We start from the raw sequence: 22,177 nt of genomic DNA, 5'->3' as shown, positions 1-22,177 counted from the left end.
TCAGAAGAGTGAGGCAGTGGTGTACACTTGTACGAAGGACATTAAAATACCCTCAACACAACCAGCATGATACTTCTGGCTCTTTGTTCAGCTATTCAGGCTGACCACCAATCCCATGCCCCATCCCCCAGACATACAACCCCCCCCCCCCCCCGCACATCCACTCGACACTCTCTGCCCACGCACACTCAACCACAGGCATGTGCCTGGAGCTAGGGCCCATCCCCGGGTCCGCAGTGTTCAAGCAGTACCCAGGCATCAAGGTATGATTGGGATGCCAGGCAATAAGCCCAACATGCTACATGGCCCGCCTACCCACAGGGATCCACTTGGGATGTGTGAAGTGCTCACTTAATCACGATTGCAATTCCCTATTGTCATGAGAATGTCACTTTAAGAAATGTCTGTCTACTCATGTTACTGCAGTGATGTCAGAGTGTGGGTGGAGCTGAGCTCTGGCTGCAGTGATATCAGAGTGTGGGTGGAGCTGAGCTCTGTCTGCAGTGATATCAGAGTGTGGGTGGAGCTGAGCTCTGGCTGCAGTGATATCAGAGTGTGGGTGGAGCTGAGCTCTGGCTGCAGTGATGTCAGAGTGTGGGTGGAGCTGAGCTCTGGCTGCAGTGATGTCAGAGTGTGGGTGGAGCTGAGCTCTGGCTGCAGTGATGTCAGAGTGTGGGCGGAGCTGAGCTCTGTCTGCAGTGATATCAGAGTGTGGGTGGAGCTGAGCTCTGGCTGCAGTGATGTCAGAGTGTGGGGGGAGCTGAGCTCTGGCTGCAGTGATATCACAGTGTGGGTGGAGCTGAGCTCTGGCTGCAGTGATATCACAGTGTGGGTGGAGCTGAGCTCTGGCTGTAGTGATATCAGACTGTGGGTGGAGCTGAGCTCTGGCTGCAGTGATGTCAGAGTGTGGGTGGAGCTGAGCTCTGGCTGCAGTGATGTCAGAGTGTGGGTGGAGCTGAGCTCTGGCTGCAGTGATGTCAGAGTGTGGGTGGAGCTGAGCTCTGGCTGCAGTGATGTCAGAGTGCGGGTGGAGCTGAGCTCTGGCTGCAGTGATGTCAGAGTGTGGGTGGAGCTGAGCTCTGGCTGCAGTGATGTCAGAGTGTGGGTGGAGCTGAGCACCAGGGGATTTATAGTGCCCTGTCACCCTCCACGGCTGGATAGCCTCACTGCCCTTGCCAGGAGATTTAGGGTGCAATTCAGTAACCCCATTGTGGTGAATCGTGTGAGAGCCCCAAATCGGGGTCCGCGTGGGTGCCAGGCCGCGTGTCGCCCGACTGCTGCACCCAGCACATTCTAGATCTCACCCCCTCCTCGCTGGGCAAGATCCAGATCTGATTATTTAAATAAGCCTACTGGCTCATTTTAATACCCAGACGCCAGATTCACCCGGTGCCCCGGAGTCAACACCCGTGCCTGCAAGACCTCGCCAGGGCACAGTTTAATACTGGTCCACACAAACATGGACCATGTACAACAACACCTCGTAGCGTCTCACAAGGCACTATAAATCCCCTGGTGGTCAGGAACAGAGCAGGATGGTACTCTGACACTCCCCCTGTTCGCCAGCAGGAAATAGCTCTCTGAGAGCTGCCATATCAGCCTCACATCTTCCATCACTTACCAATTAATAACCTCCCATCAATTTCAACTCACACCTCATATTCCTAGCTTCACCTCACCCTCACACACTTAGCACTCCTCCAATCTGAACACCTGCACCTCACAGCTTGCAAAGGCTGCCAGATATTCAATTATGACAGGCGCATCACTCAAACACGTTGCACCGCACTCAATCACACACTTCCTACTATATTACAGGACAAGTAGAAACATAACTCCAGACATGAGCACCTAACCAGTGGGGATAGGCCCAGTTGCATGCCCTGACTATGATAGAGAAGACTATGCTCACAATCATTGGAGATGCCACGAATTAGACATTGGCTAGCAAAAGGGTTGAAAGTACAGAAAATTATGATATGGATATACCGTTTTGGATGCTGTTGGGGGGATGACCTACCAGGGGAAGGCCCTAGCAGCCAGGTCTCTGGCACTGAGCCTTGCTCTGTGGCTCAGAAGGGAAGGGGGGAGAATAGAAAAGCAATAGTGATAGGAGACTCAATGGTTAGGGGAATGGATAGGAGATTCTGTGGTCGCGAACGAGACTCCTGGAAGGTGAATAGTGGTTAGCACTGCTGCCTCACAATGCCAGAGACCTGGGTTCGATTCCAGCCTTGGGTGATTGTGCGTGTGGAGATTTCCTGTTCTCCCCGTGTCTGTGTGAATTTCCTCTGGGTGCTCCGGTTTCCCCCACAGTCCAAAGGTTAGGTGGATTAGCCATGCTAAATTGCCAATCCAGGGATGTAGAATCATAGAATAAAATCATTGAATCACTACAGTGCAGAAGGTGGCCATTCAGTCCATCATGTCTGCAATGACCCTCTGAAAGGGTACCCTACCTAGGGTTAGGGCCCCACCCTATCTCCTTAACCCAGTAACCCCACCAAACCTAACCTTTTGGACACTAAGGGGCAATTGATCATGGCAAATTCACCTAACCCGCGCATCTTTGGACTGTAGAAGGAAACCAAAGCACTCAAAGGAAACCCACGCAAACGCCTCACAGACAGTCACCCGAGGCTGAAATTGAACCCGGGTCCCTGGAGCTGAGGCAGCAGTGCTAACCATTGTGCCACCGTGCCGCTCATGTATAGGTTAGGTTGCGGGATTATGGGGATAGGGTGGGGGAGTGGACTTTCAGAAGGTCGGTGCAGACTCAATGAGCCAAAGGAATGGTCTCCTTCTGCATGGATTCTATGAACATTGGAATAGGGCACTCAGCCTGTTAAGCCTGCCAATCAGATCATAGCTGATCACCTGCCTCAAATGTCACTTTCCCACATTATCCCCGTATCCCTTAATGTCATTAGCATTTGTCACAAAAATCCTACTGTCTGTGTCTTACAGATGAAACTAGGTTAGAATGTTAATGCTGTTTGGAGAGGTGGTTTCTTTAAGAAGATGTAATAACTGTCCAGTAAAATTTAAGTTTTCATTTTGTAAAACATTTTGGGGCAATTCATTGCAGATCCTGGAAATTGAAATAAAAAGAGAAAATGCTGGAAATACTCATCAACCTGAGATGCGAACTCTGTTTTTCTCCTCAGATGCTGCCTAGCCTGCTGGGTATTTCAAACATTTTCTGTTTTCATTTTGAGGCAATAGTCTATCGTATATTTTCTTACCTCTCGAAGTACAGACATCTTATCAATATTGTCAAACAGGTATTTGACCACGTAATTAGTGACATTAGGTTGATCTTTAAATTGATTTATCCTCGGCTTCAGATAATTCAGGAATTCTTGCTCTTTCAGTAGAATGGAAAACTGAAATGCAAAACAATTTGAAAATGTTATATGAGAAAGGAAGTTAGATTTTCATGGCTATCATATTCCAATGGTAATAGCACATTCATAGTCTACAAAGAGTAACTTGGTCTTGATTACAGCTCTTGACTGTAAACCTCACCTTTGTTTGTTCAATGTGCTTTCCCTCTTTACAGATTAAGGATGAGAAGTTGGGCTCATGATACTCAAGCCCTAGAGGAGTAAAATGGCTAGACATGTACTGAAGCGTCCCAACAGTATGTTACCTTGTTTGCTGGACCATCCATCTGCAATGCCTCATTACAGCAACGCCATGGACAAAATTCTTCCAAAGCATCCAAAAACACGTCCCTTCCATTATCAAAAATGCACTCGTCATCCGATGTGTTGTCTTAGTGGCTGTTGTGGGTGCCTTTGTCTATCCGGGTGCTCCTGTACCATACTACCTCAGTGGCTGCAGCACGGCTGGTTGAACACTGCTGATTTCTACTGGGAGGAACAGTGCAGAAACGCTTGAGGAGTTCTGGACCTTGAGAGCCAGGCTTCAGACTGCATCACCATAGCTAGGATAACAGCAGTCTGGACTGGCTGGCTGAGAAGTAACAGCAAGGGCACTGACAGTGGGAAAATAGTGGTAGCATGAATACTGTTATCCTGACACAGCACAGCAGGTTCATGCTCTGCAGTGTCACTATCATTCCCCAATGAAGGCGTGTCAAGAACCTGTAATAGTTATTTTTTGGAGGAAAGATTGCTTACCTGCTGTGAGAGCTTGCATGTCACTTTCACACTGAAATCCACAGCCTTGATGCAAAGCATGAACCTCATGACCCAAGTCTGAGCTTCCACTGAAGCACTGAGATTTTGGGTGACTCTGCCTATGCTGCCATGGAAACTGAGGCATCGGCCACTGTACACTACATCACAAATGGATTTGATGGATTTGGCCACCACTTTCATGCTAGCTTCAAGCTCTGTGCAATATATCCTGCCACATAGAATACAGTCTCCTTCATGTTCCTTGACAGTGACAGGAGGTTTTCTGGTAGGCCTACCAATGCGCCAAGTATCTCGGTGTGCACCCTTATCAGCATTCTCCTATTGAAATCCTCACGTATCCACTATACCCATATTGCAGGAGGTCACCTACCTAACCTCTTGCCCGTTCCCTTTGGAAGGCATTCCCTGATGGTCTCCTGGCCTCTGCTGGAAACATGGAACAGAATCATGTTGAGGGATCAGGGGGCTCCCCTGCCAGCTGAAGAGCCAGTGAAGGGCAAATGGTGCCTTTTTTTCGGGAAGGCCCACCAAACCACAAGCCAATCAGTCAGTGGTGAGGTCACTGGCAGGCCATGCCCTGTAATCAAGATGCCAGGGGCAGAGGTGCTGCCGGCGAGTGCTGATGGCCAATCAGAGGCCGGCAGCTCTTGCAGATTTTTTAATATAAATTTCGAGTACCCAATTCATTTTTTCTAATAAAGGCGCAATTTAGTGAGGCCAATCCATTTAGCCTGCACACCTTTGGATTGTGGGGGTAAAACCCATGCAAACACGGGGAGAATGTGCAAACACCAAACAGACAGTGACCCAGAGCCAGGATCGAACCTGGGACCTCGGCGCCATGAGACAGCAGGGCTAACCTACTGCGCCACCATGTTTCCCTAGCTCTTGCAGTTAGCAGTGCAACGTTGGAGGCCATGGTTGCAACCAGAAGGACAATCTCCAAAATTGCAGAGGACCCGGGCTTCAGGTAAGTAATCTTTATCCTTTCATGGAATGTGGATATCACTGGTAAAGTCAGCATTTGTTGCCCATCCCTGAGTGTCCTTGAACTGAGTGGCTTGCCAGACCATTTCAGAGGGCATTTAAGAATCATTCACATTGCTACGGGTCTGGAGTCACCTGTAGGCCAGACCGGGTAAGGACGGCAGATTTCTTTCCATGGAGGTCATCAGTGAACTTGCTGCAATTTTACAATAATCAATGATAGTTTCACAGTCACCATACAGAGTCTTGCTTTGACTAAAATAATAATAATGTGGATGGGGAGGTGCTTGTGGGGTGGAAGTGCAGGAGAGTCAGAAGCAAGGCCAGGCTGTGACTCCCAGCAGGGCCCCCTTCCCGATTAGTCCCTTAATCGGGCACCAATTGCCTTTGGTTGAGGGAGCTCACCCTCCTCCAAGTGACCAGAGGCCACTAAAGGTTCACCGGTCAAGTATGATGTATGGTGACAGGCCCACTTGCAACTCGGTTAATCCCAGTGATGCTGGGATGAGATCCTTCAATGGTTGCTAATTGGCCACTAATGGGCCTCAATGATGGCAGGGCTGAAAAATCAACCATGGGCCTTGCCACCAGCTGAGTTTGCACTAGGCTCCATGTTAAAATCATGAAAATGAGAAGGCAACACAAGTTTGCCTGCTGCCTGCCTCAATGGGAACAGGCACAGCCGGATCACAAATTCAACCCCAATAGTTGAACATGAATCTCACCAAACTTTTAGCCCAAAGTCTATTAGTGTGTAGTTGTTTCAACTTGTTAACCAAATGTGGTGCCCAAAAATAACAACACTCACTGAGAGCCTATAGGAAAAAAGTCCTAAGAATGTCCTTAAAATAAATTCTCAAAACAGGTCAGACTGGATGCCAGGATAGGCTAACTAAAGTTGAACAACTAACACAAAGAAAACATGAATTAAGGATACATAATATATTGATTTTAATAATAAAATGTATTGTCAGTGTTCATTCATCATTCCCAAGTCTTAACTTCATTCTAACTCTTTGGTAATTCTTATAGACTTTGAAGTAGAAGGTGTGACGATTATTTGTCAACAGAGTCACCTTCCAGATGTGGTGTCAAACTGAGGTTCCATTAACTCCCAAAGCAACTTAAATTTATTTCATGCCTTTAACATTGTAAAACATCCAAAGTTCTTCACAGATGTGTTATTAAACAAATTGGTGACAGAGTCAAATAAAGAGATAGTAAGAGAAATTGCCAAATGTTTGCTCAGAGAGGGAGGTTTGAAGGAGCATCTCAGGCATCTCAGGTTTAGGGAAGGAAATCCAGAACCTGGTGCCCAGGTAGTTACAGCTGATGGTGGTGAAGTGAATAAAATTGAAGGTGTTCAACTGACCAGAATTGGAAGAATTTAGTGAGCTTGCAGGGCTGGAAGACTGGAGGAGGTTACAGAGACAAGGAGGGGAAAGGCAATGTAGGAATTTGAAAACAAGGATAAAAAATTTAAAATTGATGGATTGTTAGACCAGGACCCAAAGTCAGGCAGCGAGCACAGGGGTGACAAGTGAAAAGGACACTATGCGAGTTAAGGTCCAAGCAGCAAAGCTTTGGATAAGTTCAGATTTTGCTCAGTTGGAAATACCCTATGTGATAACACTGATTGTACTCAAAATTACTTTGGAATGTGAAAGGTTAAAGTTTTTTTTCTTCTTTTACCCCAGGAGTAGAGGAGGTACAAATACAATCCTCTGCTGCGCTCTATTCTCATAGTTTTGAAACCTGTTGAGCAGGTTTCCATTCCATGATGCATGAAGATCACGCCTTTGTGATGAAAGTTGTCAGGTACTGAGTTCCAATAAAACTCCAGCTTTATCAATAAACAGGCTCACAATGCAGCAATTAAAATCCATTATATTTGAGTCAAGTACCATTTGCATTTTGGAAAATTGTTGGATTCCTAAATTGGGAAACAGTAATGTGCAACAATTTTCCTGGAGGGATGCAGATGTGTAAAACAGTTGCTGCAGGCTGGTATTTGACTGTCAACTTAAAAAGAAATTGACCAAAACAATCACAATGACAGATGTTAGTGATTCAGCCAATGCAGAACCACTGTCGCCGTTGGTGCTAAATACAGTTTATTCATGCTTTTATAGCTGTTTTATAACTCTGATTTTCCCAGCATTACTAAATTTATATCGAACACATTTTACTGAGAGAAAATCTGCAAAATGAGCACAACATTTAAAATTAGAAACTTTTTTTTTCTATTCTAACATTGATAGAAACAAGATGCAGGGAATAATGTCACTTGAACAGAGAAAATGAAGAAGAAATGTAATACAGGTTTTTCAATTTGTGGAAACCATATTGAACCATAGAGGTTTTGATGGGATAAAGGGGAAAAGGATTTGCCTCTGATTGGGGATGAAATTCGCAGTAAGAAATGAGGAGACATATTTTTTGAGAGCTGTGGGAGCATAGTTTAGAATCAATGGAAATTAACAGGAGGCCATCCAGCTCATGGGTTGGGATTTTCCGATTTCCCCTGCCCGCCTATACCCCCACGGTGAGGTTTCTGGCAGCAGTGGCTGCTTGCCAGCGGCCACCGGCTGGATCATCAGGTCCCACCGAAGTCAATGGTCATTTGCATTTCTCACCGAGTGTGCAACCAGGGAGCCAGCCGCAAGGGGCTGTCTTCAGTAGGACCAGAAGATCCTACCTGTGGAAAGGGCCAGAAAATCCTCCCATTTTGTCTGCGCCACCCGAAAAGAGCAGTTCAGCCTAATCCCACTTTCCGCTCTTTATGCAACGAGAATTTCTGCCTCTACCATCTTTTCAGGCAGTGAGTTCCAGAACCTCACCACCATCTGGGTGAAACAAAGTCCCCTCAACTTACCTCTAATTCTTCTACCAATTATTTTAAATCTAAGTTATCATGTTATTGGCCTCTCTCCTAAGTAAAATAGGTCCTGCCTATCCACTCTACCAGTAAGCTTCTCATACTTTTAGACAGTTTGATTACATTTCCCTTCAGTTTTCTTAGTTTCTAAGAAAACAAACCCAGCCTATCCAATCTTTTCTTGCAGCTTCTTATTAAGATTCCTTCGACAGCACCTTCCAAATCAGCAACTTCAACCATCTAGAAGGACAAGGACAGCAGTTGCATGGGAACGGCACCTTCTGAAAATTCCCTTCCAAGCCACTCACCATTCTGACTTGGAACTATATCACCATTCTCTTGCAGTTACTGGGTCAAAATATTGGAGGTCCCTTTCTAATAGCACTGTGGGTATACCAATGCCACATGGACTGCAGCAGTTCAAGAGGTGACTCAACACCACCTTCTCAAAGACAATTAGGAATGGACAGCAAATGCTGGCCTAACCAGCAATCCCCATATCCCATGAACAAATAAAAAAAGCTATTATTTTTGTAATTCTTGCTTGTTCCCTCTCTAGCAAAATCAAATCCTCATTGTAATGCAATGACTAGAACTGTAAGCGTTACTTTAGCTTGACCCAGCTAGTGTTTTATTAAGTTTCAGCAGAACCTCCTTGCTCTTATACACTGTGCCTCAGCTAATAAAGTAACCTGTCTGCTTTTTTAACCACCTTACAACCTGTTCTGCTATATAGGGTTCTGTGGACTAGTTCCCGCTCCTCGTCTACATTTCTCCATAACCAATCATCGCCCAATGATTGGTTTACCTCCCCAAATGCATTACGTCACACTTCTTTGAATTGAATGGAGGCTTACTTCTGCTCCAAATTTGCATGTTCTTAATTCCATGTGTTAATTTTCCTGTCTACCTGGCCAGTCCTGCAGTGTCTAGCTTTTATCCTCACTAACAATTACACGGCCAATCTTTGTATCATCCGCAAACCTCTGAATCATGCCCCATAGGTTTAAGTCAAAATTATTTATCTGCTCAGGGGTATGGGTTAGCGACATGCCTGGGAAATTAAATACGCCTTGAGGGGATCATTGCAGGGGTTTGCTCGGAGGCGGCAGCCGATCATCAACTTCTTTGAGAAAAATTAAGCTGTCAGCAAGGGGGGAGGGGGGAAAGAGGGGTGGCATGAGAGAGATGGGTAAGGGCAGGAGAATCAATGGAGGGGTGGCTGGGGAAGGTTGGCGCTGTTTGTGTAAGCCATGTTGGCTGGGGTTTGTTTCTGGGGGGTTTATTGATTATATTGTTGTAGTTTTTGTTTTTGTTGAAATTTGATGTTGAAAATTGTTAAAATTATAAATGCCTCAATAAAATATTTTCTAAAAAAATAATACTTTATCTGCATCATAACATGCAAGTGGCTTAGTGCTGAGTCCTGTGAAACCTAATTGGAAACAGCCTTATAGAAAAAACACCCATTGACTATTACACTTTACTTTACATAGAATTTTACAGTGCAGAAGGAGGCCATTCGGCCCATCGAGTCTGCACCGGCTCTTGGAAAGAGCACCCTACCCCCTACCCAAGGTCAACACCTCCACCCACTCAGTAACCCCACCCAACACTAAGGGCAATTTATCATGGCCAATCCACCTAACCCGCACATCTTTGGACTGTGGGAGGAAACCGGAGAACCCGGAGGAAACCCACGCACACATGTGCCATGAAACCAAGTTTGGATCCAATTTGCCACATTCCCTCAGATTCTTTGGACTTTTCCAAGCAGTCTGTCCTGTGGGACCTTGTCAAAAGTCTTCCTAAAGTTTGTTTATTCTCCATCAAATGGACTTCCACTCTTCTCGTTTCCACCTCAAAAAATTCAATCATTAGTCAGACACAGCTGGCAGAACCATCTCCTCTTTGGAATTATGCCTTCTGAATATGATAGAAAACTAATCTTTTATTATTTATAAGCTTGTTGTGAATAAGGCAACTGTGCTTAAAAAATTGAGTTGCACCAAACTCAAATATACATGACTTTTACAAGTTGTCTAACACAATGTAAAAATATCCTTCCTTTATCACGTGGATATTGGTTTGAAAGTCTCAATTTTGATCATCATTTGGAAGGTTCGAGTGATCACTGATCTACAACACAGCTTTGCCCTGATGAAAAACTATCACCATTTTTATGGAAATCTGGTTAATATAAAATAGGGATAACTGCTTTATTTAGACACCATTATTTGGATATTTATAAAGTGTCCAGTGCTTTGCAATGTGAAAAGTTATAAAATTCCAACAAGAATGGACAGGGTAGATTCAGAAAGAATGTTCTTGACAGTGGGGGAGTCTAGAAGTAGGGGTCATAGTTTGAGGATAAGAGATAAATCTTTTTGGACTGAGATGAGGAGAGATTTCTTCACCCAGAGAGAGTAGTGAAAGTAATCAAGGCTGAAATTTGTGTGGTTTCAAGAAGGAATTAGATATAGCTAGTGGGGCTAAAGGGAACGAGGGATATAGAAGGAAGGCGGGATCAGGATATTGAACTTGATGATCATCCATGATCATAATGAATGGTGGAGAAGGTTTCAAGGGCCGAACGGCCAAACCTGCTTCTATTTTCTATGCAAAATAATATTAAAAACAGGGGAGCGTTTATCAATGTTAAAACAAAGCAGCAGGAGAACCCATAGGTTGGGGTTACAGTACACTGATGTGTTTGACACCAGAGGGCGCTGCACTCAGATATATGAACAATGCTGAATGTGAACTGCTGAGGTAAAATCCAGTCTTCCTGCTGATCTGTCAATTCTTATTTCATGTGCTTTTATCTTATTTGCATATAATTCGCATTTAGTCCCTAGCTGTTTCTTCAGATGTTTTGGGGCTGCATGGACAGAATTTTACATTCCCCCAAACATTGGGCGAGATTCTGCGCAAATGCGGAGAATCGTAAAGGCTGCCGTGGGACAGGCCGTGACCCACGGCAGCCTTCACGGCCACTTCCGGGGACGATTCTCCCCCCCGGGCGGGGCTAGGAGCGCGGCCCCGGCGTCACGGCGGCGCGGCCTTGACGACGGTCGTCAAGGCCGCACGTCAAGCGTCACGCGGCTGACGAGGGCGATGACGTCAGCCGCGCATGCGCAGTTGCCGTCTTTCTCCTCAGCTGCCCGGCGGCTTGATCTTGTCGGGCGGCGGAGGGGAAAGAGTGCGTCTGTTTTGGATGCTGGCCCGACGATCGGTGGGCACTGTCCCCTCCCGAGCACAGTCGTGGTGCTCCCGTGCCAATCGGGCCTCTAGATGCCCCAAACGGGCATCCGCCGCCCGTTTCACAACGGCAGCGAGCAGGTGTGTTTGCTGCCGTGGTGAAACGGGTGTAAAGGGCCGGCCGCTCGGCCCATCAGCCTCGGAGAATCGCCGCTCGCCATAAAAAACGGCGAGCGGCGATTCGTGGCGTGGGTCGGGCGTGGGGGGAAGAATAGCAGGATGGCGTGAAAAATGTCGGGAGACCCTCCCGCTATTCTCCCACCCGGCGTGGGGGGCGGAGAATCGCGCCCAACGGGTTTGAAGGCGAGGGTGACAGTAAAATTGTTCGCCTGACCTTCCTGTTAAGCCATTATACAGTGGGATTGGTCAACCTCCCACCTTTACCCCAATTCAGGCCCTCAAGTGGCAGATTAATGACCATTTAAGGGCCATTTCCCATTCAGTCTCAGTTTTCTGGCTGCTGGGAGCTGTTCAGGGGCAGGGGAAAATCTGAAAAGTGACCCAGCTCAGACCTTGTCTGGGCAGGTGGGAGGCAGGGTGCCTTTACCAACAGTCTGCTTTCAACATTGCTTTCACAATGACTGACCTCTATGTGTGCTCCATGATGCGACCATCAATTCACACGAGACAAAGAATGGAAGTGAACTGTGGCTTTAAGCAACTAGAACAGTGCCTGCCTGCGACTGCTCTGCAATGAGAGCCGCCGAGAGGGCAGCTTCTCTTATACCACCCCTCAAGGGGCGGAGCCAGGGGCGGAGCCCACAAGGACACCAACATGATACAATAAAATACAATGTATTGTAGTAGTAGTAGTACAATACAATGGTCCATAGGTGGAGCCCACATGGGCAACAGCGTGGTACAATGTAATACAGTGGTAAATGGTTACCATAACAAGTTCACCACACTCCACTCATCCCCCAGGCTTCTGTCTTTCCACCAATGCTCCACCTCTTCTGCCCAACCCCCTTGGCTTCGTCCCTCAAACCTGCTCCACCATTCAATAAGGTCATGGCTGATCTGATTGTAACCTCAACTCCACATTCCTGCCAACGCTCAACAACATTTTAGCCCCTTTTAATCAAGAATCTATCTAGATCTGCCTTAAAAAAAGTCCAAGGTTTTGCTTTTACTGCCTTTTGAGGAAGAGAAGTCCAGAGACTCACGAGCCTCTGAGAGAAAAAGGTTCTCCTCATCTCCGTCTTAAATGTGTAAATCCTAGTTCTAGATTCTCCAACAAGAGGAAACATCCTGTCCACATCCATCCTGCCAACACTTCTCTGGATTTTAAAGGTTTTGATCAAGTTGCCACTTACTCTTCTAAACTGTAGATACAAACCCAACCTCTCTAACCATTCCTCATAAGACAATCCGCCGATTCCTGATATTAGTCTAATAAACCTTTTCCGAATTGCTCCTAACACATTACACCTTTCCTTAAATAAGGAGGCCAATACTGTAAACTGGACTCCTGATGTGGTTTCATCAATGTCCTGTACAACTGAAGCATTACCTCCCTACTTTCCCCAGCTCTCCCTATCTTGTGCCACCTGCATTAAATCATGGCGGCACGGTAGCACAGTGGTTAGCATTGTTGCTTCACAGCGCCAGGGTCCCAGGTTCAATTCCCGGCTTAGGTCACTGTCTGTGCGGAGTCTGCACGTTCTCCCTGTGTCTGCATGGATTTCCTCCGGGTGCTCCGGTTCCCTTCCATAGCTCCCAAAGACGTGCTGTTAGGTGAATTGGATATTCTGAATTCTCCCTCCATGTACCCGAGCAGGTGCCGGAATGTCACGATTAGGGGCTTTTCACAGTAACTTCATTGCAGTGTTAATGTAAGCATACTTGTGACAATAAAGATTATTATTATATTGCAGACAAGTTTTAGATATTTTAAATATTAGCTGACCAGAATCACTCATTTTTCAGGGTTAAAATTATACTCAAATGCTGCAGCCCATGCTGAACCAGTGATTTATAGAAGCTTTTCATAATATCTTTGGAGATTGGCGGACGGACATTGAGGCGAGAAATTGAGCAGGGTCTCTGGTAGTGAGAGGATAATTAATAATTAAGTTAAAACTCTTGAGATCAAATGGTTACGGTTTGGAGGTAAGTTAAACAAGTCAGGAGTTGCAGCCAGAATCAAGATTTCAACAGTCAGACAAATAGCTTCCAAATTTCACAGTAAAGCCAAAAGGTAAGAAAAATACTTCACACCTTTTAATTAATTTTTTTACCATAAATTAATGGTTTAATGATTTAAAGTTCAATTTCTGAAATTTGTTTTCAAGAATGGAAGTTTTGCGAATTGTTGAGGAAAGAAGGAGCCCAGTTTTGTATTCCTGATTATTAAAATGAGAAGTTAGTTTTGAGTAATTTGTATTGAGAGGGTTGAAAAATCCCCTACATTGCATTTAGATAATCTTTGTTCTTCTTTCTTGATTAACAAGGGAGTGAAGGGTTACCGGGGGTAGGCAAGTTGGTTGCAAACATATCAGCCATTATCTTATTGAATGGCACAGCATGCTTGAGGGGTCTATCCCTGTTCCTCATTCATATGTTCGTAAATAGGGAGACTATTGGAGAATGAGATCATGAACCATGGAGAAAATGCATACGGGTAACATCTCAAGATGTGGAGCACATAGGATCATGGGAGATTACTAACCTCCTCATTATTTACTACATATCCAAGTTTTGCATCACCGTTGAAAGTTGAAATGATGTCCTATATGATCAAGGCTGGATTGTCATTATATGTCAAAAAGATCAATGCTCCTGATCCCTGGAAAATAGTTCTGTATATTTCTGCTTAAGTTTAAGATAAAAGTTCACCGCTACTCTACTTAGAAAAATTGGAATTAATTTGTGATGTTGATTTTGATTCAAAATTACACAATTCCCCAAGACCTATTTGTTAAAAAAATAATCACCGGACCCCCTTGGACCATTATTATTAGTATGTATGTAATATCAGAGAAATGCTCACTGTGTGTGTCAGGTTAACTGAGTAATTCTCCTATATCTGTGGAAAATAGTTTTTCACTGCCCTTACACCTGGGTTCAAATTTAGCCTGGATCCAGATGCATGAACACAAAAGAGGTTCTAAGCACAATTATGTTAATCGTAACTTACCTTTTTCAATGGAACAGGTGTATTCAGCATCTGTTGCACAATCACAGAATTATGAAATGAGTTGATTAACATTTTCTCACTCCTTTCACGATTCCACAGAACATCCCCCAGTATCAGACTCCGTTCCATACCTATTAATTAAAATTAGGTATTAATATTGCTACGTACAATCTAAATTGGTCTATTCTGTCATTTTATTTCAATTCAAGCTCCTTTGTTAACAGTTCCCGTGGGATTTTAAGTTTTCAATTTTGACCGTAGCAGCACCTGGTGACATCAGCCCTGCCATTTCAGTAGGACTCTCCCATTACTGTGGCAGCCTGTGTCTCTGTAGGAGACCTTAAGAAAAGGAAACTAAAATACACTGGTCTGCATCACAGGACATATAGGCATAATGATGTTCTGTTACAGTTTATGTGGTGAAGGTGCTCCACAGTCCTGTTCAACAGAAAGTTGCACAATTCTGAGTTAGTGACATTAATGGGAATGATGATATAGTTCTCAGTCGAGAGTGTGTGACTGAAAAGGCAAATTCGAAGGTGATTGCGTTTCTATGCACCTTTTTCCCTCGAGGTGATAGAGACTGAGGGTTCAGGAGGTACTGTCAAAAGTGCCATGGTGAGTTTCTGCAATACATCTTGTAGATGGTACACACTACACACTGCAACGATAGTCTGCCAGTGGTCGGGGGAGCAAATATTTACAATGATGGATGGGTGCTGATCAGCTGCTCTGTCCCAAGTGTTGTTGAGCTTCAGAGTGGGATTAACCTACCAACCGCCGTGTGATTTTCAGCTACAGAGGCAGCCCACCAGCGGGATTTACCAATCCGCCGCTGTCAACAGGATTTCCCAGTGACTACTCTTCATCGCCGGGAAACCCATGCGTCGGCAATAGACCGGAATATCCTGCCGGCGTGAACAGTTGGTCAATCCCATCCTCTTATGTATGATTGAAACTGCAATTATCCAGACAAGTAGAGAATAGTCTTCACATTCTGACTTGCGGTCTGTCGATGGTGAAGAGTCTATGGAAAGTCAGGACGTGAGTTACTCACCTCTGAATATCCTGGGCGGGTTTCTCCGTCCCACCGGCGGTTCAATGGGGTTTCCCATTGTGGGGCAGCCCCACGCCTTTGGGAAACCACCAGGCTGCCGACAAAACAGAGAATCCCGACGGCGGAAAATTCAGCCCGTATTTTCTGATCTGCTCTTTACATGACTGGTTCAGCTAAGTTTCTGCTCAACACAGCCCCAGTAAATTAATGGTGGATGATTTATAGATGGCAATGTGATTGGTAGAAAAGGGGAGGTGATTAGACACTCAACAGTTCGAAAACTGAGGACAGCTCCCAAAGCTGACACTCACACACAGAGATTGACCATCCAGAGGGCTATTGGCATTCACAGAACTCCAATATGAGGCAATGAGAATAGGAAAGACAAAATAAGAAGATTCTAGAGAAAAACACATTGAATGATAAATTCTTACCTCTTGATCTTTACTGTAAAATTGAAAACGAATGCATACCTCGAGTGTGGATATCGCGCATGAAGTTCAATACACTGATAGTCAGATTAAAGCTGGTATCGAGAACTGAGCTCAGGTTGGTGGAATTGAAGAGATCCTTCAGTGATTCCATTAAGCTGAGAGAGAAGGCAGAAATTCACAGATAGAGAATAATTCAATCAACAACTGAAATCGACTAATTGAATAAACTGCACCTGCATTTTCACCGCAAAGAGTAGTATTGCAGTTGATACAATGATAACTGGGAGTTAGTCTTGAGGTTACTGGTGGCAATTTTAACCTACCCCACTGGCCAGGAGCCAGTTAGTTGAAATCACATGAAAATCTGCAAGTTTGATCCACTCCATTCACACTTACCATTGCTTTAACTGAACTCTCCTTTTGGGTAAATGGAACCCACTTGATTTAGTCAGGAATCTCATGAGCATGTTATTAAGGCTCTAATTACATTTTAATTCATGACTGAATAAATGGCCACTTCTCCAGTCAAACCTGTCAGCAGGAGAAGCGTTGCTCATGCACCCATAAAAATAATTAAATTTACAACAACACCTCCTTGTATTTATATATCATTTTAACAGGGCACTCACAGAAATGCTGCCTCATAAAATTTGACTCTGAGACATTTAAGATTTTGCAGTTTGCAATGAAGGATTGGTGCTAGGATCGATATCCACAAAGCTATAATAGACTTTTGACGAGAGACTTGTCCTAATGCAGTACAGCATCTTCCCCAAGATGTCTTCAAAATATGTGAGAAGGACAGAAAAGAGTGAGGCTCTTCAACCTATCAAACTGAAGAATCCTCATTAACACATGCTGGGCCGCAAGTTAACTTTGTGTGAGTGAATAGGTTTTGGATGAGTTAAAATTTCACCCACAGGCTCTAAACCATGAAGTATGAGGCATGAATTAGCTTTTGATTTGATTTATTATTGTCACATGTATTAGTACACAGTGAAAAGTATTGTTTCTTGCATGCTCTACAAACAATGCATACCGTACATAGGGAAGGAAGGAGACACTGCAGGATATAATGTTACAGTTATAGCAAGATGTAGAGAAAAGATCAACTTAATATGAGGTAGGCCCATTCAAAAGTCTGATGGTAGTAGGGAAGAAGCTGTTCTTCAGTCGGTTGGCATGTGACCTCAAACTTTGGTATATTTTTCCTGACGGAAGAAGGTGGAAGAGAGTATATCCGGGGTGCGTGGGGTCCTTAATTATGCTGGCTGCCTTTCTGAGGCAGCGGGAATTATAGATAGAGTCAATGGGTGGAAGGCTGATTTAAATCATGCTGAGAAACAAAATAATAATTGAGAGAGAGAGGTGGGATCGGGAGAATGAGATAACAGTGATAGGCAGAAACAAATCAAAGAAATGAAATTCCACACATGTAGAGAGCATTCCTAACTTTGACTGGTATGTTTAATGAGTAACTTGTGTATTAGTACGCCAATGTCACTCTGTTGTTTGTATTTCAATCCTGAGTAATATAATGCTGGATTTTCACAGAGCCATGGAAACTCTGTGAATTTTTTTAAATGGCAGGCAGGATTGGATTCAGAGGTCTCGCCCCCACTTCCAACAGATCCCATTTCCATCAGTAGATTAACGACATCAGAGCATGATTCACATAATAGCAAAACTGAAACTCAGCAGGGCCATTTGAATGCAATGCTGAATTCAAATTGATTAAATTTTCGCTGCAGCATGTACCTTAACCAATAGTGTGGTAGTTATGAATTTTTAGAGTAGATGTAAACACGTATGAAGGGCAGATTAGATTCTGTAGAACTCTTAAACTGTGGAGCTATTTAAATTCCCAGTCCCTTAAAAATTAAAAGTAGCCTGCCTGTGTCAGCGAGAGTTGAAAATAATCTGTTCTAACAGTTACAATAGATGTTCAGCTTGTACTCATCAAGACAAACACAAGAACGCAAATTGCAAATCCTCACGATTATTTATATTACAAGAGGAAAGGATGCTGATTGGTTGGCAAGTCAATGTTGATTAATCAGGAGATTGCCATTGAGAAAGCAATGGGGAAAAGATGTAAAGCTTCAACAACATGTCCCACTTTTCAGTGATGTTCAAGTTCTGTATTACCAAACAAACATCCTGTCATTATTGAAGCTTGGCTGCTTTCCACAAGCTATAATTATCTCAGCAGGGTGTCTAGGTTCAGAGTTTGATAGGCAGTTTATAGATTATAAAAGGATTGTCTGCCTTTCCTGTGTGGTTATGAATACAGGTCTGTTTATTTTTACAAAGGATTAAGTAATTGAGAGCATTTAAAAGTATGGAATGGGCTTTCCTGATTAGGAATGTTTTTATTAATAAAATTAAGTCTGTAATAGCTATTTAGACTTCTGTTTTCTGTTTTATGTCTCAACATGGCTCCCAAGGTCTACCAATGGTGGATACTAGCTGAGTTTGAATGGAGGGTACAAGAGCAAAGGGTGGTGGATGTTGGGAAATGGGTTGTTGCATTCTGATATTAAATTGACATGGGGGCCAAGATGGCTACATGGGGGCTATGAGGGCTATGAAGGTGAGTTGGGTTGACATGAGTTGAAATGCGAGCAATAAGCTGGCATGGGGAATGGGTGTGGAATGATGGTTGAGGGCGGGAGGGATAAAATTTAAGGAAACAACTGAGATGAAGTTCCAGAGAATCATGGCAAATCTTTTAAACTGTCTACCTCAGAAAGTGGCAGCTCCTGTGCTTGCCTCCAACTCCTGTTCCCTCTCCCTACCCCTGGAGTGAAAATCATGTCTCATGAGGCACTTTCTCCTGAGGTACTTGCGCAAAACGGGGAAATTTCCTGACTCATGGGCCAGGATTCTACGATCCCGCACCGGGTCGGAGAATTGCCAGGGGTGGGCGTGAGAATCGAGGCATGCCGCTCCAATGCCGGGCCGTCGACTAGGGGTTTTTCACAGTAACGTCATTTGACAATAAGCGATTTTCATTTCATTTCATTTCGATTCTCCAGCGACCGGAAAATCGGCGCTAATCGCTCCCGCATGGCCGTTGAAATCTGCCCCCGCGGCGTTCTCCCCGCTCGATGGGCCGAGTGCCCGCCAAGTTTCGGCAAGTCCTGCCGGTGTGAGTTATGTGTCCCACCCAGTGCTACCTCTGAGTTCTGGCTGCAGGGGCTGTCCTGGTGGGGGGGGGCGGGAGTATCCGACTCCGGGGGGGGGCCTCCACGGTGGCCTGGCCCGCGGTCGGGGCCTACCGATCGGCAGGTGTGCTAATTCCTGGGGGGTGGGAGCCTATGTTCCTCCGCGCCGGGCCCCTTTAGAGCTCCGCCATATTGCCTGGGGGCCGACGCAAAGATGGCAACCCACGCGCATGCGCGGACCCGCACCGGCCGTGACGTGCATGTGCAGACCCGCGCTGGCTGTGTCGCGTCAGCTTTCGAGCGTACAGCACTCCGGCGCCATACTAGCGCCCAAAGAAGGGGTGAATACCTGGGCCTGGAGGCCCATTGACGCCGGCATCGCTCACGCCGGTTTTGACGCCGGTGTCAATACTTGGCCGGGATTTCGGAGAATCCCAGCCATGATACCCATCTTGGGACTGAAAGTCAGGCCCATATAATAGCTGGTGAAAGAGCTGGAAAACTCTGAATGCAACTCTGGATTGCCATGTTAAAGTACGCAGACTTCAGTCGTTGCTATCTTATTTCCTCCAGTACATATTAACAGCCTCACTTGTGTTATTATTAACACAATATACAGGTCATTAGGACAGACGACTAAAAACATGATCCATGTGGTCGGTTTGAAGAAGCATCTTAGAGGTGATGAGGGAGAGGCAGATTGGTTTAGGTACTAAACAGCTGTAGGCAGAGCAGCCACTTTTGGGGTGTTTAAAATCAGGATGGGCAAGAAGCTAGAAGTAGAGAATTGCAGATCTCTCAGTGAACTCTAGGACTGGAATATTTGACAGAGAGTGCAAGACTTGGAGGGATTTAGAAACTAAGGGCGCGATTCTCCGCTGCCCACGACGCGTCGGAGAATAGCGGGAGGGCCTTCCCGACAATTTTCACGGCCTCCCGCTATTCTCCCCCTCCCCACGGCCGCCCCACGACACGAATTGCTGCTCGGCGTTTTTTACGGCGAACAGCGATTCTCCCCAGGCCGATGGGCCGAGTTCCCAGGCCTTTACGGCCGTTTTCACGAACGCGATCACACCTGCTCTCACCGTTCGTGAAAACGGCCGCAAAGTGGCGTCCCAGACAACCATGGCACCGATTGGCACGGCCGCACCACGGCCGCACCACGGCCGTGCCAAGGGTGGCATGGGCCTGCGATCGGTGGTCACCGATCGCGGGCAGCTGGTCCGATACCCGCGCACTATTTGTTCTTCCGCCGCCCCGCAGGATCAGTCCGCGGGGCGGCTGAGGGGCATGACGGCCCGCGCATGCGCGGGTTTGACGCATCTGCGTGATGACATCATCCGCGCATGCGCGGGTTGGAGCCGTCCAACCCGCGCATGCGCGCCTGACGTCATCGTGCGCGTCAGCAGCCATGACGCTTGGCGTGCGGACTTAGCGACAGTCGCTAAGCCCGCGATGCCGTGCTTCACGGGGCCGCGCTGCTAGCCCCGCCCGGGAGGGGAGAATTGGGTCTGGGAGGGGGCGTGGGGGCTGCCGTGAAACACGGCTAGTTTCACGGCAGCCTTTATGACTCGCCGCATTTGCGGAGAATCGCGCCCTAAGGGCTGCTCTGCCTACAGCTGACTTTAAATTTGAGATGTTGCTGAACCAGCAACCAGTGGAGGTCAGCGAGCACAGAAGGAATTGGTGAAGGGACAAGGTGCAAGCGAGGCTAAGGTCAGTAGGGCATGGGATTTGAAATTTACTTTTCAGTTACACAACCAACAAAACTGGAATTAGGTTGTACAACCCAAACTGAGCTCACAGTATCACAGCTCCAGGCAAAAATGTCAACATACTTCTGGGAGAGTTTGAAACCATGAGATAAACCTTTAATGAAGGCATGAAGATACATGCATACATTGATTCATGTGATTGTGCAATGCACAATTTTTCAATTTAAAATATGTGGTAAAATATATGCTGTTAGTTAAACATTTAAAAAGGCCAGTTTTTGAAAAGAATGGCAGATGAAAACTTATTTTGAAAAATGTTTCGCAGGAACTACCCACAAGCTGGTGGACAGCTTAAATCAATGTGGCCTCAGAAAATTAGAATGACATAGGTTGGCAGAAAAAAGTTTGACAAAGCCATAAAAGCGGAAGATCAATTGGTGCAGTATGAAACTGTATGCAGGCATATAGTTATTTATATTCGGTAAATAAACAGATATAGTTGGATGGAGTCTTAGTACGAGGAACATAGAAACGTAGGACTAGAGGTCGATGATTCAGTCCTTAGCCTGCTCCAAATTCAAGTAGAACATGGCGGATCTACTTCGACAATATTATTTAATTGGATGCAGTTCAGAGAAGATTCATGAGCTTGATCCCTGATATGGAGGGATTGACTTATGAGCATAGGTTAAACAGGTTGGGACTCTACTCATTGGAATTTAGAAAAATGAGAGGTGATCTCATTGGAATATTGGATTCTTAAGGAGCTTGACAGGGTAAATGCTGAGAGGATGTTCCCCCTCTATGACTAAAAGGCATAGTCTCAAAGTAAAGGGGTGTCAATTTAAGACTAAGATGAGGAGGAATTTCTTCTCTCAGATGGTTCTGAGTATTTGGAACTCCTTGCCTCAGAGACCTATGGGGGTAGAGTCCTTGTGTATACTTAAGGCTGAGATAGATAGATTCTTGATCAGTAAAGGAATTAAGGGATATGGGGACGTGAAAGTGGATGTGAGAATGTCGGATCAGCCATGATCATATTGAAGGGCGGAGCAGGCTTGAGGGGCCGAGCAGCCTACTCCGGTTCCTAATTCTTATGGTATTATTCGTCCCCACCATCCCCATATCCTTTGATGTCATTAGCATCCATAAATCTATCGATTTCTGACTTGAACATGTTCAGTGATTGAGCTTCCACAGGCTACTGGGGCAGAGAATTCCTGGGATTCACCACCCTCTGAGTGAAGAAACTCCTCATCCTAGGGGTAGATTCTCTACTGCCCGCTGCCTGTAGTGGGATTCCCAATCCAGTGGAGAATCGAGCGCCGGGCAAAAAAACAGAATCAGTGCCTGGCGCCAATCCGGTTCTGATG

At 45.5% G+C, this 22,177-nt stretch overlaps 1 protein-coding gene across 1 annotated transcript in view; it reads right to left on the bottom strand.

The window, feature by feature from the left end:
- The window catches only part of LOC119965683 (ATP-binding cassette sub-family A member 13-like), a 398,370-nt gene that overhangs the window by 310,271 nt on the left and 65,922 nt on the right, over positions 1–22,177 (bottom strand). The window contains exons 7-9 of the mRNA XM_038796446.1: positions 15,962–16,077; positions 14,432–14,562; positions 3,246–3,386 (exon numbers count right to left, since the gene is read on the bottom strand). Of these exons, the coding sequence (XP_038652374.1) occupies positions 3,246–3,386; positions 14,432–14,562; positions 15,962–16,077 (388 nt within the window). The remainder of the gene's footprint in view (positions 1–3,245; positions 3,387–14,431; positions 14,563–15,961; positions 16,078–22,177) is intronic.

The sequence above is a fragment of the Scyliorhinus canicula genome, chromosome 5 (genome assembly GCF_902713615.1).
Source record: "Scyliorhinus canicula chromosome 5, sScyCan1.1, whole genome shotgun sequence".
Taxonomy (NCBI): Eukaryota; Metazoa; Chordata; class Chondrichthyes; order Carcharhiniformes; family Scyliorhinidae; genus Scyliorhinus; species Scyliorhinus canicula.
The sequence above is the reverse complement of the archived record's forward strand: the minus strand, read 5'-3'. Positions and strand labels throughout refer to the sequence as shown.